The 15816-nt window shown below is 38.7% G+C and overlaps 1 protein-coding gene across 2 annotated transcripts in view; it reads right to left on the bottom strand.

The window, feature by feature from the left end:
* Positions 1-15816, bottom strand: part of Kcnh1 (potassium voltage-gated channel subfamily H member 1) — a 357402-nt gene that overhangs the window by 334472 nt on the left and 7114 nt on the right. For both annotated transcript variants that reach the window (XM_026387530.2, XM_026387531.2), the window contains exon 2: positions 276-399. In XM_026387530.2, the coding sequence (XP_026243315.1) occupies positions 276-399 (124 nt within the window). The remainder of the gene's footprint in view (positions 1-275; positions 400-15816) is intronic.

Below are 15816 nucleotides of genomic sequence, written 5' to 3'. Positions count from 1 at the left end.
GGAATGAGGGCTGCTGGGGTTGTGGCTCAGTGGTAGAGTGCTTGCTTAGCAAGTGTGAGGCACTGGGTTTGATCCTCAGTGTCACATAAAAATAAATAAAATAAAAGTGTTTTATTTATTTTAGTTGTAGATGTATACATCTACAACTAAAAAATTTAAAAAAAAAAAAACAACTAAATGAGGTTAAGGTAATTCCAAAACTGAGAAAGCCATTTTATCTTTCCAAAAGACACCATGATAGATCATCCATCAAAACAAAGCCCAAACATAAATACCTGCAGGTACTGCTTTTTTGCATCACTTCTGCCCTGTGGTAACCAGACAGCTTGCAAAATCCATCATTGCTGTACACGATAGGCCAGTCCACTATCTGGGCATTCCCCAACACAAAATTAGTATCTGTTAAAATAAAAGGAAAGAAAAAAGGAAAAGGGCATGTGAGGCAAGATATTAGCTGAGATTCAGTAAGGAATGTAAATAATGTCAACCAATCCCGGTATTTCTACTTCCCTTAAAAAAAATAGTCTCTTGAACAGTAATATGGCCTTATGATATGAATGAACAATGCTTTAGAACTGATTCTTTGGATGCAAATGCTAACTAAGATTACTGTACTCCAGGAACAGCTTAGTAAAGGAAGCATACTTAACCAACCGACCAATGAGCCCTGCAGAAATCCAGCGGATTCCTATGATACGTACTCAAGTCCTAATTTTTCATCCAAGTGAAAGCATACCAATAATATAGAGCAGAGGAAAACCCAAAAGTAATTTCTTCTGGACTCTGTCCAGCATCTTAGCCCTGTCAGTCTCTTGGCCAAAAGGTACAAATTGGCTGTATTGACCATGACAAGCATTTCCCCATTCTGAGAGGACCTTCTCAGGAGGCAGAGGAAGGATACTGAGCACTATCTCTGGGAACACACACACACACACACTGTAAAGGAACCTCCCCCGTGTGGGGAAGTGTGTTCAGACCTCCCTCATGTGACCACTTTGTAGAGGGAGATCAAGATGCTCAAACCATAATTCCTTCTCACTGATTTTGAAATTTTGTGGTCATTAAGCTGGACATTGGTGCTTTTTTCACAGAGCACCAGCCTGCCACTCACTTAGGATGGTAAGTACCAAGTTTTCAATTCTGCAAACATCATAATTATTTCAAAGTTACCATAATGTCATATTTGTTGCTCAATTTAAGTTTTCATGGATGTTCCACATGGTGTGGGTGATGGGACAATTAAGTAGGACAGACCTAGCTGGCAGGCTTTGTGTGTTCTCATGACTTCTGACATTTTTGAAGACCAAAAGTATTCAATTTTTTTTTTTATGCTCAGAAAATCAACCATCCTTTTCAAGAATTTAACTTAAGCAAATAACACCTGAAACTTACTTGCAATCACTGTTTTAGCTTGGCTCCCTCCTCTCCACAGAATACCACCCACCTTCACCTCCCAAAAAGAAATAATACATACTCTTTTTTGTTATAATTGGAGAGTGTACATATTGGGGTGTGTGTGTGTGTGTGTGGTGTGTGTGGTGTGTGTTCACTATGTAGAGTGAAATAATAGTCCCTTATCCAATGGAGAGGCCAATTTTTATATTTGTTCTTTTTTGATATGCATGACAGTAGAATGTATTTTGACATATTATACATATATGGAGTATATATAACTTCCCATTCTTGTGGTTGTACATGATGTGAAGTTACAGTGGTCATGTGTTCATATTTGAACATAGGAAAGTTATATCTGATTCATTCTGTCTTTCCTATTCCCATTCCCCTTCCCTTCCCTTCATTCACCTTTATCTAATCCAATGAATTTCTATTTTTCCATCCCCCATCTTATTGTGTGTTAGCATCTACATATCAGAGAGAACTTTCAGCATTTGGTTTTGGGGGGTTGGCTTATTTCACTTAGCCTAATAGTCTGCAGTTCTATCCATTTACTGGCAAATGTCATAATTCCATTCTTTTTATGGATAAGTAATATTCCATTGTGTATATATGTCACATTTTCTTTATCCATTCATCTGTTGAAGGGCACCTTGGTTGGTTCAATAGCTTAGCTATTGTGAAGTAAGCTGCTATAAACATTGCTGAGGCTGATTCACTGTAGTATGCTGATTTTAAATCCTTTGGGTATAAACCAAGGAGTGGAAGAGCTGGGTCAAATGGTGGTTCCATCCCGCGTTTTCTGAGGAATCTCCATTCTGCTTTCCATAGTGGTTGCACCAGTTTGCAGTCCTACCAGCAATGTATGAGTGTACATTTTTCCCCACATCCTCGCTAACATTTATTGTTACTTGTATTCTTGATAATTTCCATTCTGATGGGAGTGAAATGAAATCTCAGTGTAGTTTTGATTTGCATTTCTCTAATTCCTAGACATGTTAAACATTTTTTCATATATTTGTTAACCGATCATATTTATTCTTATGTGAAATATCTGTTTCAGTTCCTTAGCCCATTTATTGATAGGGTTACTTGTAGTTTTGGGTGTTAAATTTTTTGGGTTCTTTATATATTCTGGAGATTTGTTCTCTATCTGAGGTGCAGGTGGTACAGATTTTCTCCAATTCTGTAGGCTCTCTCTTCACATTCTTGATTGTTTTCTTTGCTGTGAAGAAGTGTTTTAGTTTGATACCATCCCATTTATTGATTCTTGATTTTACTTCTTTTCTTTTGTGGGGGTGGGGAGCACCAGTGATTGAACTCTGGAGCACTTGACTACTGAGCCACATCCCCAGCCCTATTTTGTATTTTACTTAAAGACAGGGTCTCACTGAGTTGCTAAGTGCCTCAATTTTTGCTGAGGCTGGCTTTGAACTTGTGATCCTCCTGCCTCAGCCTCCTGAGTCACTGGGATTATAGGTGTGTACCACCCCACCCAGCTTGATTTCACTTCTTGTGCTTTAGGTTCCAAAGCAGACATAACAGATAGTTGAGTCTACTTTTTCTTCTAGTAGGTGCAGTGTTTCTCATCTAATGCCCACATCCTTGATCTACTTTGAGTTGACTTTTATGCAGGGTGATAGATGGGAGGTTAATTTTATTTTGCTATATATGGATTTCCAGTTCTCCCAGCACCACTTGTTGAAGAGGCTGTCTTTTCTCCAATGTATGTTTTTGGTGCCTTTGTTTAGTATGAGGTAACTCTATTTATGCGGATTTGTCTCTGTGTCTTCTATCTGTACCATTGGTCTTCATGCCTATTTTGGTGCCAATACTGAGCCATTTTGTTACTATAGCTCTGTAGCATAATTTAGGGTCTGGTATTGTGATGGAGTGTCTAATTTTGTTCAAGGACAGCATTTATAATTTATTCACAATATGGGTAACCATCCCTGTCTATCTCGGGAGGTGACTATGTCTGGGTCAAACAGGCTTCTCCACCCTTCATAGATGAATTTATTTATTGATTAATCAGGTTTTGAAAAATTATTACCCTTCACACAATCAGCACAGGAGACAGAAGACTTTTTTACCTACTAGTGAAGAAGACAAGGAGAGGGGCCAAAAGGTCATATGAGCCAGGACCTTGCAGAGAAGGGTCAGGGAGGAGGAGAAACTAAATACTAAACTAAATGGTACATTCTTGAGAGTAGTCCATTCTTGATCTATTTAAAAGGAACATAAAATACAACCTCAAGGAGTGAACCTGTAAACCTACTATTTTTATAATACAACTTTAATAGAAATTTATAACCAGCCCTTTCCACTATCTGATCCACATATACATAAATATTTCTGGAGTACCCACTAGAAACCCAGTATAATGCAAGACCCTGGGTTTATACAGAATGATAAGACATGATCTCTGCATTCCAGGAATGTCAAGGGACAAAAAGACATGTGCACATCTAACTAAAGAAACGGGTCAGAAAACGACTAACTCTGAGGGAGGCAAAGGACTTTTTATAAGAGCAGACAACATTTGAACTTGCTCTAGCCTACGAGGACAGTAAGATTCATTCAAACATTTCAGATGAGAGCACAGGTAGGAAGATGGTGGGAGGTGAGCTTCTCCAGGCTGGGAAGAGTCTGGAACATCAAAGCTTCCAGTTTATGATGGAGGCAGAAGAATCTTTATGTTGGTATTCTCTCCCCGAGTAACTCACGTTTCCTGAAATGAACAACCAAACCTTAAAAAGAAATACAAAATTCACCAAATGATCCCTGAGTGCAAATGAATTCTAGTCAGTTTAACCATCTTTTTTTTGTTGTTGACTCCTAATATAGTGATTAAATTCTCTCATAACACCTACACATAGGAGGGGAAACTGAGCGAACTTTTTCATGGCTAATTCTCCACTGATATTATCTATGTGTAAGAGGGAAAAACAGCCAGTTACAAGTAACTGTTTGATCACAGGAAATACAGACGTTCCCTCAGGAAATATAGATATGGGTAGAAGCAATTGTTCTCTGGGTTTTCCTGACTATCTTCTCCATGCTTTGTCTTTTCCTTCACTTGAAAACTATTCACCTTTGACTTCCTAAAATGTTGTGTACTGACCTATTTCTAGATGTGTTTATTGTCTTTCTATCGTAGACCCCAGTAAAATAAAAGTAAACGGATTACAAAGATCTTAAAAAAAAAACATAAAAATGAGAATATGATAAAATATGAGCCAACATAAATCACTGTGAAAAAAGCAGGAGTAACAGAGGAAAAAGAACTTTAAAGACCAACATCCCTAATTGGTCTCCTTGAGAGATTCCAGCAGTATGACATCCACAAAAAAAAAAAAAAAAATACAATAGGAGGGAAAGAGCCCTTACAGAATAAAGGGCTCTCATAAATTAAAAATAAGTAGAAATTTAAAATTCAACATAAATGTTAAAACCTAAAGTCTAGCCAAAAGTAGGTCAGAAAGAGAAAGAGACAAGACATATAGGGAAAAAATAAGACCTAAAAATTTATTCAATATGATAAGCAAGAGGAACCCTAACATGAACAGCAAAAAAAGAGAGAGAGAAAGAGAGGGAAAAAATTCAGGAAATATTCTTTTAAATAAATTAAAACAACCAAATATAAAGGTAGAATAAAGATATTTTCAGATATGCAAATATTTGGAGAATTTATTTTCCACACATTCTTTCTTAGAAAGTTACTTGAGGATGTATACCAGCAAAATGAGAAAGTGTTTTGTTTGGTTTTGTATTTGTTTTTTGTTTTTTCCAAGAAATAAGACACAAGGGAACTAGGAAAAAAGTGGCTTCAAATGTCAAAGTAGAGAAGGAAGATAATAGAAAGTATTAAATATACGTAGTTCAGAGAAGAGAAGCTTCAAAAGAGAGTTATCAAGGCTTAAAGTAGGCTAGTATATGATGATGCTCCTGATGATTTGGAACAATGTAAAAAGGCAATAATGGTGTGCATTTGGGGTGGACAGTGGGGTGGGGGTTCCCAATGACAGGAAAAGAAATATAAAACAATATAAAACATTAAGGAAAACAAAAAGCATACAAGAAGAGAAACCAAGTCACACTGTCACATCATTGTTGGAATTTTTTAAAACCAACACATAGTCATAGTATAGGTCATTGAATTATCATAAGTAATGAACATAACCTCATCAGCCTAACATGGTAAAAATACAGATGATAAAAGTTTAAAGAAAGAAAAGAGAACAATCGTGAGATGGTGCCTAGATATTTTTTAAGATAAAAAGAAAGATATAAATATTTTACTAAAGCTGCAGAGATAATAAGAGAGTAATATAATTCTATTATCAGGAGAGGAAAGGGAGTAAGATTAAGTAAGCTAAAGCCTCAATTAAACTAACAGAAGTCCACAGGTGATATCTAAAATGACAAAATAGAGAAATAGCAGAAATTCGTGTTCTTTAGAGATATGGCCGAGATTATAAGAAGAGATAACTTGAGAATATGTGGCTTTTGGTGAAGTAAGAACTGAAGTATTTAATCCAGGTAATCTTTCAGGCATTCCTGAGAACAGGTACCATTTATTGATATTTACTCTGTATTTAGTACTGTACTAATATATTAATTCATATATTTAGATTTTTTTAACCTTTACAACAATTTTTTTTAAAGAGAGAGTGAGAGAGGAGAGAAAGAGAGAGAGAGAGAGAGAGAATTTTTAATATTTATTTTTTTAGTTCTCGGTGGACACAACATCTTTGTTGGTATGTGGTGCTGAGGATCGAACCCGGGCCGCACGAACGCCAGGCGAGCGCGCTACCACTTGAGCCACATCCCCAGCCCCTTTACAACAATTTTTATGAGATGGTATTACTTTGGTGATCAAAATAGCAGAGATTTCATCATTTTACTTAAGGGGAAACTGAGTCTCTAAGGATGCAGAATAGGCAGTTATATCAGGATAGAGTTGAAGCTTGAACCTGGGTCCATTTGACTTCAAAATTTATGATTTTAATCTTTATATCACAGGATCTCCTTCTTCTTCCATTAAGTGCTAAAATCAGATCATTTCTGTGATTTATCTGCCTTAGGACAAAGTATATAATAAGACCTTTAATCAATGAGCCAGCAGTCCCATTATTGTTCTCATATATTATAATTCTACCATGTGATATACATCGATGCCTTCAGTAAATATAGATGTGGGTACAAGCAATTGTTCCTCCTTGGGTTTCCCTGTCTTCTCAATGTTTGGTGTCCTCCTTCACTTGAAAACTATCCCCTTTTACTTTCTAAATGAAATGTACTGACCTATTTCTAGATCCTTCCTCCTTCCACACAAGTAGAAGGAAAGAGGGAAAGAGAAGAGGGGAGAATTTGTGCCTGGCTCCCTCTCTGAAACTCCGGGTGGGACAGAACATCATATTGGGTGACCTAAAGCTACTGCACAGCAAACTGACCACCTGAGCACTCCTGAGACTGGTTTCATTTTCCATTCCCTTGAGGTCTGGACATGACACAGAAGTTCCCACTTTCCCTACGGTTGTTGAGGTTGCATCAACAGATGGTTATTACCACCCATGAAGCTGACCCTACAGCTAAGGGCTGCAGTCAAACTGCCAAAGCCTAGGATCAACCAGGGGAAAGGGGAAAGGCAAATGATAGAGATGAGCCTTAGGGCCAGTGGGAGCCTAGGTACAGAACCAGCAGCAGGTGGGAGTGGGTCAGATACCACGATCTGTTCAAGAGAAGAGAAGGTAGGTTCACCATGATAAACTTGGGCCCCAGTGGCCAGCAGAATAGGGACAATTTCCAGATACTCAGATCTGAGGCTCCAGAGTCCATACAAGTATAACTTGCTTCGACCACACACGTCAACCTGGGGAGAAGCAATGCCATGAGTAGAACTGAAATCTAAACCATAAGGAACCAAGTTACCCCTAAAATAATTTCAACTGCAAGAGCTTGAGAAACCACCAAATGGGAAGTCCTCCTTAATCAGCTTCCCCCTGTTGATTAGTGTGGCAGGAGCAGAATTAAGATTAAATAAATAAAATTAAAAAGTAAACCCAAATGAGTCTAGAAACCTGCCTGCTGTAAGAATAGACAGACCCAGAAAGTGGGAATCTCCTGAAAAAAGTGTATAGGTTCTGTGCAAGGACCCCATGCAAGCCACGGTGCTTAGCCAAGGCTTCTCCATTCCTCCAGGTGGCTGGCCATATTCCCAGTGGTTGAGATTGCCAAACACGAGAGCTCTGGTGAAGTGACAGTTTCTAGCCAAATGCAGACATGCACTCCACATCCAAACATAAATGACTCTGGGATTATTTACTATTTCCCACACTCAGTAAATGGAAACTTAATTTGAAGCCAAGCAAAACTTAATTAGGAAAGCAACCCACTGCTTGAACAAAACATCAAAAACCATAATTTCCCACACAGATAAATGGAAAGATGAACAGTGCCCATGGACTGGAAGAATTAACATTGTTAAAATGTCTATACTACCCAAAGTAATCTACAGATTGAATGCAATCCCTATATAAATCCCAACAGCATTTTTTTACAAAAATAAAAAAAAACAATCCTAAAATGCATAAGGGAATTAAAAATGTTATCTTAAAACACCCTCATAGAAACACCCATTACCTGGGCAACCTATGACCCAGTCAAGTTGACACATAAAATTAACTAAGTCCTGGGTTCAATCCCCAGCATCACAAAAGTTTTTTTTTTTTTAATGAAAAAAAAAAAGTGCCAATTCTCTTAAGTGTAACTTCTGTAGTAACCTTTCATGGAACCAGCAGGACCACAACTTATAAATTTTGCAACTATCTCAAACTCCCTGGTGGTACTCTAGGTTTATCAGAATAGAGTTCTGCTGTAGAGCTCTATTTTGATGTTTACAAGGCCAATGCCCATCTTTCAACATCTAGAGTTTCCACTGAGAAGAAGGGGTGTCCACCCACACCAGGAAAGATGAAGTTGTTGGCCTAGATGCTTTTTTTTGGTAGATGGACACAATACTTTTATTTATTCACCTATTTTTATGTGGTGCTAAGGATCGAACCCAGTGCCTTACACATGCTACGCAAACGCTCTACCACTGAGCCACAATCCCAGCCCCTGGCACAGATGCTTTTGATCCCTCTCTTTATCCCCCTCATGTCTACCTTCATAATCACATTGATGGAGCTGTCAGTAGTTACTCAATAGCACTAAGAATCCACTGTGTGTGTCTTGATCTCTTGGACTTGCCTGTGCCTCAGGGTGGAGAGAAAAAGAGCATGTGAGCTACCTGTCTCCTTGTGGTACTCAGAACCTACTTACAACAGGCCTGCCAGACCTCTGCCAGCTCTGGCTTCTTGGTCTAGAATTAGGTCAGTAACTGTTAGTCTAGAAGCTAGTCTAGAAGCAAGTCTAGGCTCTGGACCCTGCCCTGTTCTCTAAGACAGTTTATCTCTAACCAGTAATAAAGATAATATTGTACTTTTCACCCCCATTTGACTCGTTTAGCCTAGTAAATAGGAATGAGATAAAAATGGTCTCCAACACATTAACAAGGATCAGAGCTCCAAGACCCTGAAGGTATTAAGGGGTCACCCAGTTTCCTGACTCCTGGCACTGCCAAGTCACACTGGTGAGACTCTTCATGAATATCTCCAGAGGAAGAGGCAATACCATCCTTTCCAGGCTCTGCTAGTGTGGTTCAAGCATTTTTCACTTTATTTCTCCTTTTTTAAAACATATTTTTTAGAAGAGAGCATCTCCTTACATGTCTCAGGTCCTTATTCTATGATAACTGGTATAATCGAAGCATCACTATAAACAGTTGAAATTAACATTGGTAGCCCCCCGGAAACCTGCCTCCTCACATTTATGCTCTTGAGAAGAGCTTTCCCCCTTGGATTTGGATGCGTCTGCGATTTGTTTCCACTGTAGAATTGATGCTGTGCCAATCCCAGGTCTAAGCCTCAATGTCCAGTGGCTTCTGCTTTTGCATTCTTGGGAGCCCTGAGCTGTCATGTGACAAGTCCAGCTATGCTACTGATGAGGCCATGTGGAGACTCTGTAAGCAGAGGTCACCTAGTAAAAAAGAGGTCATGAGATTACATGGAGAATCAAGGAATCTAGTCCACAATGGAAGAAATAGAAGAATGATAGTTAACAAACACCATAATCCACCCTTCCCTTTTCCAGCAACCTCTAGGGTTCCCAGAGCATCATTTGAAAGAACAATGGAGTTGACAAATTGGACAACGGAGTTGACAGCTAGAGTGCTGTCTCTAAGCTGTGTGGGTAAGTCACTTTGGCTCTGTCGGTCTAGGGTGGTGGGGAAGGATGCTAAAGTAGATCTCTATACTTTTGGAAGCAATAAATCTGACTCTCTAAATATCTGGGCTCATGACAAAGATCGAATCAGATGATGCTTCTGCTACCTGCAGGCCCATATGGAGTCATCAACCAAACATTACCCTGAAATACCACTTCTGTAAATGCTAGAGTCAGTTCAAAAATAGCAGAAAGACCTTTTAAAAACAATATTCACATTTCAAGCAAACCATGTTGTATCAGGCTTCTGTTCGGTGGACTTGTTTGGACTTGGAGCATGATGTGATATGCAATATTAACATAAAAATGTACAACATCATCAAATGATTCTTCAGTAGAAATCAATCACATATTGGTCTATTCATAGACACTGAAAACACCTAAATGTGTCTTTAGAAACAGTTAAGTCCATCCAAGAAATCTGCTTTTATTTATTTATTTTTTTTGTACTGGGGATTGAACCCAGGGGCATTTTACCACTGAGCTACATCCCCAGCCCTTTTTATTTTTTGTTTTGAGATAGGATCTCACAAATTTGCTTCAGGACTCAGTAGGTTGCCAAGACTTGCCTTGAACTTGCAATCCTCCTGCCTTAGCCCCCTGAATAACTAAGAGTCACTACGAGTCACTATGATTACTGACATGTGCTACCACAACCCTGCCAATAAATCTTCTCTTAATATATGCACAGTATTACCTTCGTGCCCACAAAGGATTGATTCCATTAACCCCACAGATGTTCAGATCCCTTAAACTGGTGTTGTATTTGCATATAACCTGCACTCATCCTCCCATATGCTTCAATCATCTCTAGATTACTTATGACTAATACAATGTAAACACTAGGAAAATAGTTGTTACACTGTATCTGAACCCATGGGTCTGGAGACTGTGTCTTTTGCAAGCAGAAAGTGTAACTTCCATTCAGCCAATAGGCCATTCTGAAGCACCAAACCTGCCTCCAGATTTATATTTTACAAACTGACCAAGTTTCTAGTACATTGTTCAGTTAAAAATGTGCAGACTCAACCCCAATGCCCTTGCCATCATTTATTCATTGGCTCTCATCTGAAAATTCCCAGGGTCTCTAGGTCTTTGATGAAAATGAGCCAATTCCCCTGCCTCCTTCTGATGCCTTTTTACTCCCCAAGGGTCCAGAGCAGCAAGAGTGCATGCAATTACATGTAAGATTTCCTAAATTCAACTTTCCCCAGCCCACACAGTTTTCCTCTAGTTCACAGAATAAAACAAACATTCTTTAAAAATTTAAAAGAGTCCCCTTCCCCTCTCATGAAAAGTTTTCTTCGGCTGATGGGACATGAACCAAACTCCACCACAGTATTCATGCATGATAAAATCATCCCAAACCTACCATTTGCCCATAAAGTGTAATACAGAGATATTCTAAAAAGAAATTATTAGAAAATTACTTTTCATCATAATTACCACAAATAACAAAGGAGAAACTAACTAAAGCAATGACTTAGGGAAGTGACTCAGTTTGGGCAATTACACAGATAAAGCAACATTCAGCAAGCCGTTCACACAAATGTATTATTCCCTGGCAACACTTATTTAGAGGGCTGCAGTAAATATTTCACAATACACTTGTAATAACTTGAGATATTTTACCTAGAGGACAGCACATCTTCTTGATGTTTCATAATGTTATAGATTTCAAAAGCTATCAGTGCTCTTACAAAAAGCAAGTTTGAATAAAAATACAGTTTCCTTTTCTCACAGAGCAATGGAACATTAGAAAGATAACGAGTCAGATAAATGAGAACAAGAATTACAGATATAAGCACTAAACAAAAACCAGGAAACAATATTTTGATTTACCTAAACCTAAATAAAATCCATGCCAGAAATTACATTTAAAAAGGCAGATCAGATTGGTAATATTTAGAAGAATGGAGAGGACAGAATGAGAAACAAAGAAGCTAAATCAGTATGCTACACCTAAATAAAAGGTCTAAAATCTTAATATCAACCAAAGTCATTTTGTGGCTCTCTTGTGTTTTTGGACAATAAAATTCCATGAAAATGACTTTTCTAAATTGTCAAGGGCCCAATCTTTGCACAAAACAAACTGAACTCCCAAGAGATTTCAATAGTTATTTGCTTTGTCTGTGATTTTAATATCCTACAGAAATACATTTTTATTAAGTTAGTAAATTACAATAGGGAGAGAGATTTCAATTTCAAAAGCAAACTCAAATACTTCATTTCCTGGGTGGTTACCCCTAAGTACATGGTTTCAAAAGCATGAGTTCATCTTCATTCAGCATCAAATAAAAAATTTAAAAACAGTAAAATAGATGAATTGGTTTTGCAAGCAGTATGGAAAAGAATGAAAATGTGTTAGAAATACATAAACTGTTTTATTACTGAATGATATTTCACTTAAAAAATAAGAAGTCAGTGATATATTGAATTACTGCCAAGAATCATCGGTATATGTGGTATATGTGATGGTTAAAAAGTAGTTCAATAGTTTCACCCATCAGGTGTTCTATTATCAATTTCACAGTCATAATAATTTCTTAACACACATCTATAGATATTATAGACACATTGACCAAAAAGTCTTAGATCATCATTGAATAACATAAATAATTCATTTCCAGAAGTGAAAAAAGAAAGTGATTCAAGATAGGCATTATAAAAATATTAGCTAATACTAAAAAAGTTTTTTTCTGCATATAGCTTTACATTTGCTTCTGTGTGTTAGTTAAAAAAAATTCTTGGTAACACAGAATATCCCATTAGCATGGATGGAAGGAATCTCTGAGTAGCTCAGTTTAATACAACAAATATTTGAGTATCTACTTTGTCCTAGACCTGGAAGGAATGCAGGAGACACACCAGTCCATTGGAAAGCAATGCCCAAATGCCTGTCTAGCTTTATCCGCCCCACTCTACATATAATATAGCTCTTTATCCCTCTTCTCCCTCTTCACCCAGGCCCTGCCACAGAAAACCAGGAGTGGACTATTGGTCAAACAACATCATCATGCTTGTCCGAGTAGATTCTCTCTCCAGAGCAAAAAATAAGTCTGAGAGGTCTGTAGAGTGGAGCAGACATCACTCATCACTCTGTTTGCTGGGGAACAAACAGAAAGGTGGTCTTGAGAAGGATATGGGGAGCTCAGACAGATACACAGAGGAGCAACCATGGAGGACAGGTGAAGGGAGAACTGGACAGAAAGCTGAGGCAGAAATATATAGATGCAGGGACAGATAGTGAATAGGGACAGATGGACAGTGACAGAGGCAATCAGCATCCACAGACTGAGAGTGATGAAGATAGATGGCTGACAGTGGCAAAGAGCAACAAAGACAAAAGGCAGAGAGCAACCCAGGCAGCGACAGGCAGAGACAGATGGAGAGAAGGAAGGAAAGAGTGAGAGAGTGGAGGCACATAGGCATGGGAAGAGGGGAGAGTCCAACAGAGCAGGCAAAAGCTTGACCCAGAACTAAAGAATAGGCTCTCAAGAACAAGAAACCAAGAGCAAGATCCAGCAAGAGTGTGAGACCACCAGGGAGGGTCCATCAGAGACTGAGGGGAGAGAGAGACCACAAGCCAGAACCATATTGGGACTCAGAAAACAGCACCTTGGACTGGAGTGATCTGCCACGTGGAGCTAGAGGAACAGTCTCAGAACCAATGTCTCTCTGACTTTGCCCCCACCACCATGTCCAGCCCTCCACCCCCAGTCTCTCAACCCTTTATGATCCTCTTTTTAGGCAAAGTGCAGGAAGAAACTTTCTCTGAAATTCTCTTATTTACCTAAAGACTGGATCTGCCAAAGAGGAACACAGTTACCTTTAAATCTTCTTACTGAAATGTCATTAACCAAGGAAGATTAAACTCATATCTCAGGGAAAAAGACTATAAAATCAAACAGCGTATCTATAGCCCATAGAAACTTTGTCTCAGACCACTGTGTATTCCCTGGACTTTTTATTTTCTCTAAAAATCATTTATTCTTACCCTTCTAAAATTGTCTACAGCCCTCACTCTCACATCCCCGCTCCCTGTGAAAAGAGTATTTAAGCTTCAACCATCTGGCCCTTTCTTTGACTTTTTTGTTTTTTATGGCTCCCATGCACACATGCACATTAATGAATTTATTCAGATTTTCTCTTGTTAACCTTTTCTTTTTTTATAGGAGTGTTGGTGATGATACTTTATGATAGACAGGAAAGCAATCACCGTCTTTCCTACCTCTACAGGAAGATAAGGAGAAAGAAGAAGAAACAAGAAAATCCAAAGAGCAGGCATCACTAGGACAAGTGAGAAGCAGGGGTTCAAAAGTTGATGAGATGAGGTGTTTTAAATTAGGAAAGGAACAAACTCACATACACCCTCAAAGACATTGGGTCAAATGGAACATAACTCGGGTTGTTCTAGTCAGGTGACAGAAGGAAAATGACTGAAATGTAGGACCTCCCCTTCCTTCAAAAATTATCAGTTATCATTTCAAAATAGGAGATGAAACATACATATTCATTCTCCATTCTCAAATGACAGCTAAAAAGTTAAAAGGAACAGACCCACCGAAACAAAGAGAAGGAAGCTACCAGCAGACAGAAGCTCAATTGGTTTCCGAAAAATGAAAGGTAGATGGGGGATAATGTGTGGCAGAGGACACCATGCATGATTTTAGGCCAAAGCAGAGAATAATTAATTAGCCTAGCAAGTTCCAGAAAACTTGAGACATGGCAGTGCTAGGTACTACCTGAGGCAGAAATGGGATATTGACCAAAACTGGGAAACAAATGAAATTCAATAGAAGAGAAAAAGTTCACTCACACTCCTACACACACCCACTCCTCCGTCCACCCATGATCTCCAACAGTAATGTCCATCAGAACGGCCTGGGCAACTCACTAAAACATAGAAAATTGGGCCTATCCCCGGAGTTTCTGATTCACTAGATATGAAGTAAGGCCTGAGAATTTATATTTCTACCGTAAAGTTTCTAGAAATTCTACTACTAGAAATTGACCTAAGGACAATTTATTTAATCTCTTCAAATCCAGTTTCTGCCCTTATAAAATGGGAATAATAAGAGTACCCACAAAAGAGAATTATAGGGAAAATTAGAGGAGAAGACATACATAAAACTTTTGGCACACTGCCTGGTACACAGGTGAGAAAAATCTATTTAATTTATCCAAGATCCTGATTAGAACTAATAATGATAATTGGTGGTTATAACTAGTATTAGTGGACTTCCAATGTCGTTGACAAACTCTCTATTTCATTATGGGATTTCACGACTTCTGATATTATGAAACTAATAAAAGATGAAAAAGGAACATGAAAGCACATCACTCAGCTTGTAATGAGGCCACGGTAACGTGCACTGCCTCTGTCAGGCAGAAGACAGGTGTTTTTTTTTGTGTTGAAAGGAGAACCTGAATGCACATCCCTCACCAATTCCACCCTCTTGATTGACACTGGTGTAGACAAACGACTGAGAAACTATTTTAATCCAGAGTACAAGTAACTGACAGTTGAGGCAGGAAAATAAGACACACGGGTGATTTGAAAAGTATTGAATAAAAGAACTATTTACAAAGGCATGAGTAAGGCATGGGTAGTAGTATGTTAGTAAACTCACTCTCCGGAGGAAACAGATCGGATGTGCAGCATTTGCTAATTTCTAATGTGTAAATATTCCCACCATGTCCAATTTCAGGCTACCAAGGTGGAGTCTCTTTGAAGCCTTGGTCCTTCTCAAGAGGCACACCACTTCTGGAAAACCTGAAGGTATAGTACAGGACCCCGGAGCTAGTAACAGCAGGAAGCTTGAAGCCTGCCAATCCTATCCAAATCCAAAAAAAGTGAGCTGAATATACAAACTGTAATCAAGGGAAAACAACCAGGCTCCAGGGACCACACAGGGAGGGATCTTCCCTCCCATCTCATGCCGTACCCCGATTAAATGAAGCCAGCCCATGAAGCTGTGGTGCCTAGTGATCTAATGTCTACAGAGTAGCTTCCCAGGACACAAAGCAGGGTGGAAAAGAAAAGAGATCGGTCCTAACGCTTCGAACAGAAGGTATACAGAACACTGGCTC

This window comes from Urocitellus parryii, chromosome 9, assembly GCF_045843805.1.
Source record: "Urocitellus parryii isolate mUroPar1 chromosome 9, mUroPar1.hap1, whole genome shotgun sequence".
Taxonomy (NCBI): domain Eukaryota; kingdom Metazoa; phylum Chordata; class Mammalia; order Rodentia; family Sciuridae; genus Urocitellus; species Urocitellus parryii.
The sequence above is the reverse complement of the archived record's forward strand: the minus strand, read 5'-3'. Positions and strand labels throughout refer to the sequence as shown.